At 42.6% G+C, this 15832-nt stretch overlaps 1 protein-coding gene across 3 annotated transcripts in view; it reads right to left on the bottom strand.

The window, feature by feature from the left end:
* Nucleotides 1-10967: 10967 nt before the first annotated feature.
* Nucleotides 10968-15832, bottom strand: part of UPF2 (UPF2 regulator of nonsense mediated mRNA decay) — a 132867-nt gene continuing 128002 nt past the window's right edge. For 2 of the 3 annotated variants that reach the window (XM_073328763.2, XM_073328766.2), the window contains 2 exons: nt 14287-14347; nt 10968-12226 (listed from right to left, as the gene is read on the bottom strand). In XM_073328763.2, coding sequence (XP_073184864.1) covers nt 14314-14347 — 34 coding nt within the window. In that variant the 3' untranslated portion in view covers nt 10968-12226; nt 14287-14313. The remainder of the gene's footprint in view (nt 12227-14286; nt 14348-15832) is intronic. The other variant, XM_073328764.2, reaches the window with a different exon arrangement.

Below are 15832 nucleotides of genomic sequence, written 5' to 3'. Positions count from 1 at the left end.
CCTGTATTCTATTAAATGTGAGATGATATATTACAACAACGTACTTAAGAAGCTTTGGGACATGGACACATGAGAGATACAACTGCTTTGCATTCAAAACAGTTGCCATCTTCCACATCAGAAGTGGCTGCATTTCATGGTGGGTAATGTGATTCTTTCTGATCCTTTATGTACCTCCAAAGTATGTTACGAAGCTGCATAAGTATTGCCTATAAAGTGCTCCTAGGATAAAATGGTGGCATATAGTGATCACCTTATATCATGGGTGAAATCATGGCGCATTGAAGTCAATAATAGTTTTCGGATTGACTTCACTGGGGTCACGATTTCAGCCTAGAAAGAAAAAGAATGATCAGTCTATCTAAATCATTTCCATGCATATGCAGGAAAGAATGCAAAACAGTATAAAGACACTTCCATTTTTTTTCTACATTGGTTCTTACAAAAGATGAGTGTCAATACCAATGATCCACCCAGCGCTTCATGAGCTGCAACAAGACATTAGCGTGAGTATAGGAAATGGATTTTGTTCCTCAAAGATTTGCAAGGCCCAGTGGAATATTCCTGCGTCATTTTACACATTGCCGTTCAGATGGGGTAGTTTAGTTACAAGTTCACAATCCCTTTTCCACGAGAGAGCATATAACGCAATGAATGTAGCCACAAACACATTTTTTATTCACAGATGTCACCAACTAAGCCATTTGGCTGCCTGCCCCCTGCTGAACTTTTTCAGGGAGGTCGAGGTAGAATACACCTGCCGTATTGCTGAACGTACTAGGTACCCGGTATGTCCTGAGACGTCAATGGAATGTTACTGGAAGTCCAGCAGGAGAGGGTGGGGATGGGGGTGGGAACCAGCAGTGTTGAATTTCAAACAATGGGAGCTCAGGAATGAAGAGCCCTGCTGGTAGACCAAGCCTGCCGAGTTATTTTCTCCAGGCTTTGTTGTTGAGTCATAGTCAGACACTGGTGCAATTATGTGATAACTCGCGTGGCCACATTTTTGTTGCTCTTTTTTTTTTCTTGGAGATGAAACAAGGCCAACTCACACTGACGAGAATGAATGCTTTACGTGACTAATCGGTGATTACATAACCCGAAGGGGAGGCCCATGTGAACAGTACAGAATGCCAGCCCGGAATGTGAGTCTATGGAGAGTGCTGGGAAACCAAAGTTAGTTGTCAATTCATATTGACTTTCCCTTTTGCCTGGTGGAGTTTGGGGGGGACGGGACGGTGCTAAGACAATGCAAAATCAGAAGTGATTAAAGCAGATGTTTTGGTTACTTTTTACCTGTGGTGAAGTGAAATCAAAGGGTGATGCAAGTGCTTAGCACCTCTGAAAGTTAGGTCTGAGGTGTCCAAAGTTGGGCACCCAAAACTGAAGCATCTGCTACTAGGCCAATCTGTAACATCGGGCTGACTGCTCCATCCACACAGAGCCTCACAGATGTCAATGGGACTCTGCGTGGGCACAACAATCTGCCTACTCTACACATTACGGAATTGAGGCCTGGGTGAACCCTTGAAAATTTTGGTCTCAGGCAGGGGTGAAAGTAAGTCTAGGGACTTACCGGTACGGGGCTGGGCTGGGGCCGGCTCTGGCCCCTGGAAGGGGCGGGGCTGGGGAGGTCAGAGCCAGCCCCGGCCCACCCAGTACCGGCAAGTGCCTCCTTCCCCCGCCCCAGGGTAACAGTGGCAGCCGGGGCCTCTGGTAGTGGTTTAAAGGGCCCTGGGTGGTAGTGGCGGCCGGAGCCCTGGGCCCTTTAAATCGTCCCCAGAGGCCCACCACCGCTTCCCCAGGGCTCCGGCAGCAGGGCTCCGGCCGCCACTACTGCCCCGGGCTCTTTAAATTGTCCCTGAAGCCTTCTGGAGCCCTGGGGAAGTGGTGGCGGGGCTCCAGGGACAATTTTAACAGCCCAGGGCTCGGCCGCCCCTACTGCCCCGGGCCCTTTAAATCACCGCCCCAGCCCCACCGCCGCTACCCCAGGGCTCCGGCAGCGGGGCTCTGGCAGCAATTTAAAGGGCCGGGAGCTCCAGCCGCTGCTGGGAGCCACAGGCCCTTTAAATTGTGCCTTGGGGAAGCCGATCCACCCCGCTACAGCACACCGGCTCTTGCCGGAACACCATACCAGGGCATACCGGCTTACTTTCACCTCTGGTCTCAGGGCTTCTTTACACAGAAAAATCTACTGGCATAATTATACCGGTGTAATTATACTGGTATAATTATGCCAATAATTTCCCCTGTGTAGATGAGTCCTTAGGCCCTGTCCACATTAGGGAAATCCACTCCAGAGATAAGGCGGAAGGCTATATAAAAATAGGCCTTCGTAATACACTTGGAATGCTGCTTGACAGATAAGTGACAAAAGCTGCATTCCAAAGCAATTAGCACATTGGACCTTGATTAGAAAGAATGAAACTTCAAGATAAAGAGGAGTGAAAGTCCATTAACAAGCTGAAGAAATTCTGGATTGTCACTTGCCTATATATCCAGAGGGATCCAGTGGCAACAGGATTAGAATGTGTAGTATTCTGTGTGTAATGCATAATATGGACAGGAACTGACTGGGTCATGTAAATCTTGGACAAAGTCTACTAAAGCCAAGACTACATTAGGGCCCAGTCTACACTACAAAGCTTTGCCAGTATGGCTATGTTGGCTTGGAGTGTGAAAAAAATCAACTCCTCCTCCCCTGCCAGACATGGATCTGTAGTATGGACAAGCTTTTGGGATAAAGGGATAAAGCTTTCCCTGACTGAAATGAGCAATACCAGCAAAAGCATTGGGCTTTTGCTGATATAAAAATGTTGCAAAAATGCAATCATATCCCTAAGTACCATTACTAGACCAGCAAATGTTTCTCATATAGAGCTGGCCTAAATCTCAAGAAAGCTATTTTCAGCATCGTTACAGAAAGTTTTCATCCACTATCATCAGAAATCATCAGCAACAGGGCCCCTCAGTTTCTCCATGTGTAAAACTGAAAATAACACTCTCCTCACAGGAAAGTTGGTAATGAATATGTAGAAAGTTCCTCAGATATAAAGTACAAAGCAATATTTTAAAGAAAAGTTTGTGGTTTGAGTAAAGATTCCACAAGTAAGTGGGAAGGGCAGGTTATATTTGACTGCCCCCACCCTTAGGGTATGTCTACACTGCAAAGTAAGCCCATGCTTGAGCCCAGACTCAAGGTTAACCCCCTCTCTTGCATCTACATTGCAGTTGCATTAACTCAGGGTCCCAGGACCCTGCAGGGCTGGAGGTTCTGAGCTTGAGTCAAGCTGGGACCCAGGGTCTGAGCCCTATTGCTTTGCAGCGTGGCCACAGCCCAGCTTGACTCAGGTCCCGGGAGTCATTAGGAAGTATCCCACAATTCCATGGGACAACTTCCTTCATCCTCTCTATCCCAACAATCTACAATCCACTCTGTTGAAAACAGAAGCCCCCCATCCCACCCCAGCAAACAGCAGCAGCTCAGGTCAGCGTTAACCCATTCTTTTCTGATCACCGCTCTGCAAGCACATCATCAGAGAGCCTCCTGGGTTTGCAATGGAGAGCAAACCTGGAATGTGCAGGGCAGGCAGTAAATTTTCCCCACATTGCACCGTGGTCCTAGGGCTAGAGCAACCATATTTCAGTAGTAGTGGTGGCGAAGCTAGGGACTCCAGGATATGGTTACTTGGACTCAAGTCTGCGCACCGCAGTGTGGATGCCAGAGCCCTAAGTTCGAGCACAGGTTAGAAAAATCTTAATGTCATAGGGTTTAAATACAGTATAGACATGCAAGTCCTGGGATCCGTAACACAGGTCAGCTGTCTGACTCCTGTCCCACTAACCCATGGTTGCAGCGCAGTGCAGACATATCTTTAGGAAGGTAACACTGGAACGCGTTCTTCCAGCTTGTCACTTGAGAAGGGGTCTAAGGGTTAGTCTACACTAGAAAAGGTTTGCCAGTTTCATGTAGATGCAGCTTCTCCCAGCAAAAATATGCTTTCTTATGTCAGTACCCCAAGCAAAATAAGCTAGCAAAAGCACTTTTGCCTGTATAACTGCGTCTACACTATGACTTTTGCTGGTATAAAAATGTCATAAAAATTCACACCCCCTAACCCACATTATTATACTGGCAAAAGTTTATAGGGTAGACTTGGCTTACGTGAAACTTAAAAAGCTACTTTTATACCAGAATAAGAGGCAGGGGGAGGTAGGAAGGTGTGTCAGTGGTTATACTGGTATAACTAGTAAAACTTTCTCCTGTAGACAAGCTCTAAATAAATGTTTCTCCTAAAACAATGACAATTAACAAAATTGTATGCAGTGAGTTATAGCCGTGTTGGTCCTAGGCTATTAGGCCAGGTCTACACTATAGACCTATAGACCTTTAACTATGATGCTCAGAGGTGTGAAAAATCCACACCCCTGAGCGACGTAGTTACACTGACCTAACCTCCGGTGTAGACAGCGCTTTGTTGACAGGAGAGCTTCTCCCACCGACATAGCGGCCGCCTCTCGGGGAGGTGGATTAACTACACCAAGAGGAGAAGCTGTGCCACTCTAGAGCTGTACGTGAAGATAAGCCCTTCGAGAGACAAAGTGGGTGTGGTAAAATAAAAAGTTATTACCTCCCCCACTTTTTCTCTCTAATTAACAGCGACACTTCAATTGTCATTAGACTTTAATGGCCCCAGTGAGATGGATGGAAACAGTTAACCCTTCTAAGGCTATGTCTACACTGGCAATTGAGCTACAAAACGTTTGTCTTTCAGAGGTGTTAACCCCCCGCCGCCCCCGAAAGACAAAAGTTTTGCCGATAACAAGCGCCAGCATGAACAGCACTTTGCCGGCAGCACGTTGTCTCCCGCTGACAACGCAGACGCTGCTCGTTGGGGGTGGAAGTTTTTTGTTGGCAGGAGAGCCAACAACCAGCAGCTACATGGTGCGACTTTTAGCAGCAGTGCTATGGCGACACAGCAAGCTGTGTAGTGTAGACAGAGCCTAAAAGATTGTTGAAGGCTGTCACGGAGATAGCACTTCATTCATTCGCACTCAGACTATTACCATCACAATTATAAGGGCTAGATATATAGTTGTTGAAAACAACATCTTAAATTCTGCGGCAATTGAGACGGCCACATGAAAAACGCTGTGATTGTTATAACCAGGTCAGTCAGACAGCTGCTGCGGATGGTTGATTGCACAATGATAGACAACATCTGAGCCACGCTGACTCTACAGCTTCCACTGGTGGTGAATTAGGGCTACAAAATCTGTTAGTGATGTAAATGCAGCATTGAGGTGGCCCTATGAGGCTAATGTCGAGACATTAGGAGAAATGATGTGGAAAGACGTATTACGTTTGCCAAATGTTTTGACCCATTCTGTAGAGGGAAGATTTCAAGCTGAAGGGCAGGCAACCCATTACTTTTCTCCAGTACTAAAAAATAAAGACAACTCAGGGACATGACAGACATACCTTTCCTACAAGTAATGTAACAGAACAAAGTATTTCATGAACAGTAACACCTTCCATTCTTCTTTGTCGTACAAGGTTTTTTTCCCCGTTCATTGCTCCTTGACTCACTTAAGGGAGGGAAAAGCAAGGTTGGTTTTGAATTAAAAAATACTCTTCAATCACAGCTGAATAATAAATGTCTTTTTTAAGTCACCACATTTTCCCCTATAGTATGGGCTCGGTATTTTTAAAGTTCACAATTCAAACAATATGACTAAATGTTTTGACATGAATGCCCAGTTTTTTGATATCTTCGCAAATAGCTTCCTATTTATAGGTTCAGAACTACACAATGTGGTTAGAAATGTATATTTAGCGTCAACTGCTGGGAGACGACAGTGAAGTGTCATCTCAGATGAGTGTTTCTTGAAGGGTGGAAGAAATATCTGTGAACAATTTAAGGATGCCAGTTGTTCAAAGGAAAATGCAAGATATGTAGAGAATATTCCTCATCAAGGAGAAGTTTTGGTTTCACATTGTTTTCATTATTCATTCACTTACTCAGTGTACACTTTCAGTGTTTCAAAGGGTGTGGTGGGGAATCTTAAGAAAGTGGTGTCACTTGCTATGGACAGTATGTAGTAAGTATATCCATCAACCAAGCTTTTTATTTAGCTCTATCTTCAAAACTGATGGAAGTACAGTGACTGTGTAAGCAATTACCAGACATAGGTGATGACTGTTCAGTGACCCATCTATAAGCAATTTTGCGGTCCCAGGGGTCTTCATCACTAATACCATTACAGGTACAAGTAATGTTCACTCCTTGTTGGCAACTTCAGAGGTGCTCCGAATTGAATGGGTGTGGAGGATTAATCACTCACCCTTGGAAATGATGCCTCCCCTCCAGCTCACAGCTGAGGTCCTTGGATGGGGCAGCCTGGAGAAGTTGCGTATCACTGCCCTGCAGTGGAAATAAACCAGACTTCATTCCCCAGGGCTGTCAGTTCAGCACCTTTCAGCAGCACTAACTTTACTTACGAAGCCAAGCACTTTCCCATTTTAATTAAACAGAACCTTGCAGCAATGAACCAGTGGAGCCTGAAATGGCAGCTCCTCACTAACTGCTGACCGTGTTGCTATGAGAGTGAAGTTATTGCTGTTTTAAAGGGAAATTATATTACAGGTTAAGCTGCAAAAAGGGGTGGGGGCTGCGCCTTTGCGATGCATTAAAAACATCATTAAAACTTTTTTTCTTTGACTATATTAGAAGTAGCAGATTTGGATTTCTTCCTGCTGAAGGATCAGAGAGCTAATGAAATGATGACATGGTAAGACTGAACCTCAGCACCCTAGAGGGATGTGTACTCAAGTGAGAAATGTGACAGAAATACACTGTTCCAGCATAAGAGCATTTACCTATCAGTAACTGTAGCTCAAAGGGTTTCCTTGCTTCTGTATAGGCACACTACCGGGTACCGCCAGCTTCTGGAAAGCCTGACCTATGGGCAATGTGCTCCAGCTGCCTCAGCTAAAAGTGCTAGATGAAGTTCAAGCAAGTTTTGTAGGTGAGCTGTATTTCACAAAATCATAGAAAGGCAGGGCTGGAAGAGACCTGAAGTAGTCAACTTGTCCATCCTCCCATGCTGCGGCAGGACTAAGTAACCCTAGACCATCCCAGGTGTTTAACCTGTTCTTAAAAACCTCCAATGATGGCAATTCCACAACATTCCTTGGAAGCCTTTTCCAGAGCTTAACCACCCTTATAGGTAGATTGGTTTTCCTAATATTTAACCTAAATCTCTTTTGCTGCAAACTAAGTCACTTCCTGAGTTACCACCTTTAAAAATGGCTCTTTACCACTGGACATACATTTGGAATATGGCTTGTTACAAAATTTCCAGTTTCGTAGTGATCAAGCAAAAATCCGTTACTCAAATTGTGTTATAACTGTAACTTACCGTCAAGTGGCACGGTCAAAGCTGGAAGTTATACAACTCTATTGCCCACGGAGATCCTTAGCGAGGATGTTTGGTAATTGTTCAAGATTCTCCCAATCATTAAAGACTATTATAATGTATGTGCACAGTGGGTGTGAATTTAAGTTCCAAAGGGAACCTTTTGCGCGCTTGACTTTACAACCTTAGAGTTCTTTTAACATATGTTTTTAAAAAATAAACAAGTCATGTTGAACCCTACTGTGTACTGCCCCTCCATGAGTCATGAGCAGGTTTACATAAGAACGGCTATACTGGGTCAGACTAGTGGTCCATCTAGCCCACTATCCTGTTTTTCGACAGTGGCCACTGCCAGGTGCTTCAGAGGGAATGTACAGAACGGGGAATCATCAACTGATCCATCCCCTGGCAAACAGAGGCTAGGGACACCATCCCTGCCCATCCTGGCTAACAGCCATTAACAGACCTATCCTCCATTAACTTATCTAGTTCTTTTTTGAACCCTGTTATAGGCTTGGCCTTCACAACATCCTTTGTGTGTTGTGTGAAAGAATAGTTTGTTTTAAACCTGCTCCCTATTAATTTCATTTCATGACTGCTAGTTCTTGTGTTATGAGCAAATAACACTTATTTACTTTTGCCACACCAGTCATGATTTTGTAGACCTCTGTCATATCCCCCCTTAGTCATCTCTTTTTCAAGCTGAACAGTCCCAGTCTCATTAATCTCTCCTCATATGGAAGTTGTTCTATAACCCTTAACATTTTTGTTGCTCTTTTCTGTATCTTTTCCAATTCCAATATATCTTTTTTTGAGATGAGGCAATCACGTCTGCATGCCATATTCAAGATGTGGGAGCACCACAGATTTATATAAAAGCAATGTTATTGTCTGTCTTCTCTATCCCTTTCCTAATGATTTCCAACACTGTTAGCTTTTTTGACTGCTGCTGCACACTGAGTGGATGTTTTCAGAGAACTATCCATGACTCCAAGATCTCTTTCTTGAGTGGTAACAGCTAATTGAGACCCCATCATTTCATATGTACAGTTGGGATTATGTTTTCCAACGTGCATTACTTTGCATTTATCAACACTGAATTTCATCTGCCATTTTGCTGCCCAGTCGCCCAGTTTTGTGAGATCCCTTTGTAACTCTTCACAGTCTGCTTTGGACTTAAACTATCGTGAGTAGTTTTGTATCATCTGCAAATTTTGCCACCTCACTGTTTACTCCTTTTTCTAGATCATTTATGAATAGGGCCCTACAAAATTCACGTCTGTGAAAAACACAGGGTGGACTGTGAAATCTGGTCTTTGGTGTACTTTTACCCTATACTATACAGATTCCATGGGGGAGACCAGCGTTTCTCAAACCGGGGGTCCTGACCCACATCCTTACTTCTGTGTTACCTTCAGAGCTGGGTGACCGGGGAGCAGCGGCTACTGGCCAGGCGGCCAGCTCTGAAAGCAGTGTCCCACCAGCAGCAGTGCAGAAGTAAGGGTGGCTGTACTACGACCCCCCTTATAATAACCTTGTGACCCCCACAACTCCTTTTTGGGGTCAGGACTGCTGCAGTTACACCACTGTGAAATTTTAGATTAAAATATCTGCAATGACATTCATGATTTTTAAAATCCTATGACTGTGAAATTGAGCAAAATGGCCCGTGAATTTGGTAGGGCCCTATTTATGAATATGTTGAACAATATTGGTCCCAGCACAGATCCCTGGGGAACACCACTATTTGCCTCCCTCCATTCTGAAAGCTGACCATTTACTCCTAACCTTTGTTTCCTATCTTTTAAGCAGTTACTGATCCATGACAGGACCGTCCCTCTTATCCCATGACAGTTTACACAGAGCAGAGTCTGTGTTGCCAGTCATTGGGGAGTTTCCCCTGGTAGGACAGACGGGCTCCCTCCTGCTGTAAGCAGGAGATAGTAATTCGCTCTGGACACCTCGAGTAACCCCAAAAAGTGTCACATTTCCCTACAGAACCTGGGATTACTCTAGTTTTTACAGACCCTTCTGCCTCTGTTCACCACAGCCTGTCCCTATCTCCTGCTCTCATCCTCCCTCTCCTGCTCTTGCCCATATTCATCCCCGCCTGGCCCACTAGCCTGCATGACTTCTGCCCATCCCATCAGCTTTTACCCTTCCTCAGTTCCTGGTTCTGCTTCCACCACTCCTTTGCCTTTAACAGCCCCTCTCCCCCAACCTAATTCCTCCCCCTGCCCATCCTTGGCTTCTATCCATATTTCCTCCACTCTGCTTCTATCTATCCCTCCCCCCAGCACCTGCCTCTCCTCCCTTCTTCCAATGCTGTCTTCTACCCCTGCCCATACCCCCTTCCCACTACTTATAAAAAACCCTTTCCCTCAAGTCCTTTACTTCTCACCATGAATCTTTCTCTCCCTCCACATGCATTACTGCTCTGGATTTGAATCAGGCTGCCTCATTGTTGCCTGGGCACGAGTATGGGGAGCACTGAGAGCAAAGAAGAGACAGTGCAGCAGTCCCAGACAGCTGGATGGAGCAATTGCATAGAAAGTCCTGCTCCATTACTGCCGTACTGAGATGGTGCATGCTCAGAACAGATGCAATTTTCAAAATTTAGCTGCCATACTCTAACGAGACTCTACCGAACACATGCCAACTGAGATGTTTCAAAGGTTTATAACCTGGCCAGAGTCGGATGATTTTTTTTTCAGGGAAATAGCAAAAGGCACGTCCCTGATACTTGAGCAACTCCCCTGTTTCAAAGCTTGAGGGCACTACAGCGTCTCCCAGATGTTTTGCCCATGTTAAGAAATTTCTTACCAAGTATTTTCCCGAACCTTATTCTCAGAAATGTCTGAACTATTTTTTCTGTAACTTCCCAACAATATTCAGCCTGAGGCAGATATCTGAAATGGAAAATTCCAGCCTGCATGATGAAAGTTTCACAAAATTATAAGCAACTGAAAACAAGGGTCTCATCATGGGAAGTGACAGGCAAGTTTAGCACCTGCACCACCTGTAATATCTTCATTTTAGCCTTTCTTCATATCTTAACACTACGAAGTCTAACTTTCTTGCCCTTCTCCTGACTAATTTTTCCAGTACCTTTTGGAAAGTAAGATGTTAATATTTTACCAACTTGATATATAACGGTAATCAATACTCTGGGGACAGCATTCAGTCAATATAAGAATCTGAAAAATTATTAATCTGTCCACATAAAGAAATTGTGAAAAATTTGAAATACATCTACCTCTCTCTAATACAAATAGATTAGGAGTGAGGAGAGAACCTAGACAGCAGCCAGGGGGAACTCAGGCTGTCTCAATGAAGACTGTACAGTACTATCTGTGTCTGATCTAGTTTGTCAGCTTGTTGGGGCAGGGACCGTCTCATGTTTGTACACTGTCATATACTCCTTATGACACTCAAATAAGTGAAATGCTGGACAGAAATATCCTCCAGGGCATTTAGTACATAATGTATTAATATTATTTCAGATCATCATTTACTGCAAAATGAACTTAAAGAGAGACAGACACTAATTCTAAATTACAACACTTTATTGCAGCATCGGCAAAGGTCAGATTTCTGAAGCTGGTGAAGATCGGGCGGCATTTCTGTGTGAAATGTTACAATTTTACAAGTCTTTTTATTCTACATGCAAAAACCAAACCAGTGGTAGAAAGAATTTTAAAAGAGCTAGAAAAAAAGATTTAATCAAGTAGTAGCATACAGATGTGCTCTTTAACTGAATGTACTACACCTACCTGAAAGCGAACAAAAAAACACAACTATACTAATAAATAACAGATTGTCAGAAACGGACCAAGAAACCTCATTTCTACCTAGAAAAAAAATAAAATAAAAATTCTATTTATTTCCAGACTTTTTTTTTCCCCTTTTTTTTAAGACACAAAGGCTTGTCAACCCGTGAAGGTCAACGAAACATTTGGATCCGCTCCTTGATGTCCTTCTGTCATGCTGACTGGCACATTTTGGTTTTCAATGATACTTACAATGGGCTCAACTATATCCCTGTTCTTAGGCTGGTGTCAGGCTGTTCTATGCAATTTGGGTAAACACTGTGTCAATAAACTTCACATTTTGTCTTTAACCTTAACAGACAATTTTATCTCCTTGGCTCTCTTTGATTTTCCCCCTCCCGCCTATTCCTTTTAGAAAAAGGTTATTGTTAAAACAAAAGCCTTTCCTCTGTGGAGTATCTGATGTTTGGTAATTGATCATAATTTTGTCATCCTACATGTCAGGGTTGCGATAAGATTTTACTGCTTGCTCTACACTTTTCTACTGTAGACTTGAAGCCCCCAAAAGAATATTCTTCTGCCACAGAATGCTCGATTCAGAGATAATGTAACTCCCACTGGGTTTAGAACTCTCTTTGTTTTTCCTCACATCGAGCCATCAAAACCCTTTCCGTTCCAGTGTAATCCATCTTATTTTTAATTGCTCTTTGTTGTAACTGAACTGCTCACTGGTCAAGTTAACCATCTCATTTATTTACTTCCATTCTCATGAGAAGATTAACCCTCACACGGTTCCTGTAACAAAATGCTTTTTTTGTAGGCCATGACTTGGAAGCTTCCACTTGTTCTGTTTTTAGTGGAGGCTGGTGTTTCTTCCCCACGGCTCCAGCCTGTCCCAGGTTTCGATTCTGAACTCTCTAGACTGACATGCTGAGATGTGTCCACGGCTCTCATTTAATTGCTGGAGGACTCCACTATCCACAACATCAGAGATACAGGACCTAATGAAATGACACTTGCTGCTGGATCAACGTCTCCTAAAAGGGGGGGGGGGGGGAGAAAGGAAATACATTATCCTTAAAGGACCAAAACCATGCAGTTGTACAGGACCTAAAGTTGGCTGTTGAGTTCGCCATGTCTGGATCTGTTTTATGGCCATTCCTACCCCTTGTAGCTTATATCCTTTAAATTCCATCTTTTCACTTTATAAATACTTTTACAAAAATTGTGTGTGCCAAAGGAAGGCAAATATACCACCATGCAAACAACCCCAGGAGACTGATCAGAGAAATTCTCCTTCCTGACCCATCTCCTCCAAAAATGGGGAAGCTAAGCTTCGCTTCAAGCACAAAAACGGACTACTGTGAGACAAGGCTACTGAGTAAGCATGCACCATTTGTCGAAAGGTAAGTAGATTTTTACTTTGCTTAAAATAGACTTTGCTTTCATGCATAATTTATTTCTTGCTGTACAAGATGTAACAGATGTGGGCAAAGTTTAAAGAAAAACTAGAGCTGGGCTTTCTAGAGTCAAATACTGAAATATTCTGAAAAACTTGTAATGACACATTAAAATCTTAGGTTATACCTAAAATGTGAAGCAATTCTATCTGGGTAAAAGAATGTAAATGAAAGAGATTATATCAGTATGGTTAGATGTGATATAAAGGAAACAAGGTTACATATAGAATGTTTGTATATTTCTGTTTATGCTGTTAAACGTATACGATAAAATATACAGGATATGCAATGGGGCTAAGTTCACACTACCACTGGAATCTTTACTGTTGTATTTTTTTACCGTTATTTCAACTGTGTGACTTTAGTATTACATTAATATAGATTTCTGTAGTGCTTTTTGCAAAACAAGTAGCACAGGAAGAAGCTTGAATTTTCATATCTTTAATTAAATGGAACTACTATAGAATGCCACAGAATTTTGCAAAAACAGTTCGATCTGCATTTTTTTTTTTAAAACACAATTTCTTCCTGTCTACTGTTGATGCAATTTTTGGGTTTGGCTGCATGTGTTCTGATGTAGTAACAATCTCCCTCATGCAAATTCTCCCACTAACAGCTGCCCCTATATTTGTGATAGAAAAAGCAGAGAATACACAGTTCTCCCTATATTTTGTATGATATGTCACAAAGCGGAGGGGCAAGAGTAGACTGCTAAAAATCTTAGCAGTAGCATACTGAGCATGTTCAAAAACAATATTTCAGTTACTTATAAAACTTTTCTATTACTAAATTTGTTCCTTCCAAACCTTGTAAAGCTGATAAATTCCCTTTATTAAGAAATATTTTCATGAAAAGTTTCCAATTAGAGCCTTTTGTGTTATAGGCACAACTAAAAAAATTAGAATTCCTTAAAATGGGGAAAGACTATCCATCTACCTTAGCCCTTGGCCAAAACATAAAAAACAGACCAACATTACCTTTTGACGAGATCAAATATGGAAAGGTTTTTAGACAAATTGTGAGCTACTGAAAATAGGATACTAAAATTGAATCCATTCTGGGTTTGTTTTTTTTTTGGTGTTACCTGCAAAACTTACTTTGCATTTCTAAAGCACTTTACAAATATGAATGTTGACTACAGCCCACAAGATAGATAAGGAATATACAGGGCTCACTTCACGCACCGCTGTAATGCAGCCATGTCTGAAGTAGACATTGCACTATTTTAAAAGTGCAAAGTACACTACAGTTTAGGTTCGGAAGTGAAGAACCCCATACACATTTGAAACAGGGAGATTTAGATAGGTAACACAGAATGTAATGATCCAAATTGGAACATGGGCAGGATTCCCAGGATAATACACCCACTCTCATGAAAAACCACAGTCTTGTTGAATAAGTAGTAATCCTTGAGTGTAATTCCATCAAGGGGATCTGCTGATATCAAACCATAAGAGCAAAACTCTTATGATTGGTTAATGCACGAGATCCTCAAGTTACAGATTTCCACTCAATCCCTTTGTCTCCTCCACCAACCCAAAACTCCATGCCCTTTTCATTCCTGAAGTAACCTCTTTCTTCCTGCGTGCCAAGTGCCCCCTTTCGGCCTCCTCCAAATACCTCCTCTCAAAACTCACTTTTCGGTGTGCTTTCCATGACTAATCTCAGCTTCGGCGCTGTCTGTTCCCTCTCTCTCGCCTGACCACGTTAAACAAAGAAACAGGAATGACACGAAATAGACACACAATGAGCATCTGATTTCTTTTTAAACATTACTGTTTCATTAGCAGATTTCCTTCTTACATCTTATGTTGCTCATAGTGGTGTTTTCTTGCTTTACCACCACCTCAGTTTGGATTGTATGATCTTCAGGGCAGGGACCTTGACCTTAAAGAACCATGCACACCAATGACAAGTAATATGTATATGCATGTGAACACAGACAGAGGTTGGAGTACTAGCGTAGGAATTTCAAGGCCTGGATTCAAGTCCCTGCTTTGGCACAGACTTCCTGTGTGACCTTGGAAAAATCACTTAATGTCTCTGTGCCTTAGCTCACCATCTGTAAAACGGAAATAACAACACTTCCTTACCTCACAGGGGTGCTGAGGATAAATACATTAAAGCTTGTGAGGCCTTTGGATATTACAGTAGTGTGTTGCCATGCAAGTACCTCAGATAGATTTTTATTCACAGGACTAATAGTTGATTATACATGGGATGGAGGAAATCTCAATGATTAATGCTTGCAGTCAATCTAAACATGTTAACAGGTGTGAAGTTGCTGAAAGGCAATATTTCTCAAACACACCTTTTCTTCAAATTACATACTTTGTTTTAGTCCATCCCTTTTGATACCAGAAAAGGATAACACTAGACAAGAAACAAGCGTTATCAAGCTCCATGTACAGTCAGTCTGTTCCTTTAGCAAAGTTTCAAAGTGCACATTATAGGTCTAGTATAGGGTGGAGACTGCTCAGATCAGTTTTTGTAGGATGAACAGACTTAAATGAATACATCACGCAAGCTTTATTCATTACAAAAAGTATTGTTTTCACCTTCACACAGCCCTAGACTCTCCTGACTTGCAGCGTCCCAATATAAATAGCTAAAAGCAAGAGTTGAAGCTATTTTAATAAACTATTTTACATGCTCATGCTTCCAAACAATAAGATACCCTGAAGCCAAACACAAAGCCAGCTATTAACCACTGTATTTAAACTGGTAATATAAGGAAAGTATCCTAAAGTGTAGTACTTTCCAGACTGCCATGAAACTGCAATGCTCTGAGCAGGTAGTTGCAGATCAAAATTTAACATCCTTTATTTAAAAATACTTGAAAAGACAAACAGGTGAAGCATGTCAATACAAATTTGCTTTTTATTTCCCTTAGCACTGACTGTAACCCTGCCTACACACCTGCATTATGTGAATGAGAACCACACATCTCCCCAACCTCTGGGAACCCAGTGAGCACTCACATGCTGGTATGAAGAGGTAGGAGATATACAGGAATGGGCCCTAGAGCTCTACATCTGCTTCTAACCATCCTGATCTTGCTCAATTCCTGTGCAGCCTGTTGAACACAGAAAAACCTGCAGGATCCCAGAGACTGGTTTTTCTCATCCCTTGAAGGTGGCACTTACAGTATATTTACACAGCAAAGGAAAACCCACGGATGGC

Source organism: Lepidochelys kempii, chromosome 1, assembly GCF_965140285.1.
Source record: "Lepidochelys kempii isolate rLepKem1 chromosome 1, rLepKem1.hap1, whole genome shotgun sequence".
In the NCBI taxonomy this organism is placed as follows: Eukaryota; Metazoa; Chordata; order Testudines; family Cheloniidae; genus Lepidochelys; species Lepidochelys kempii.
Note: the sequence above shows the minus strand (reverse complement) of the source record. Positions and strands in the feature narration are given on the sequence as shown.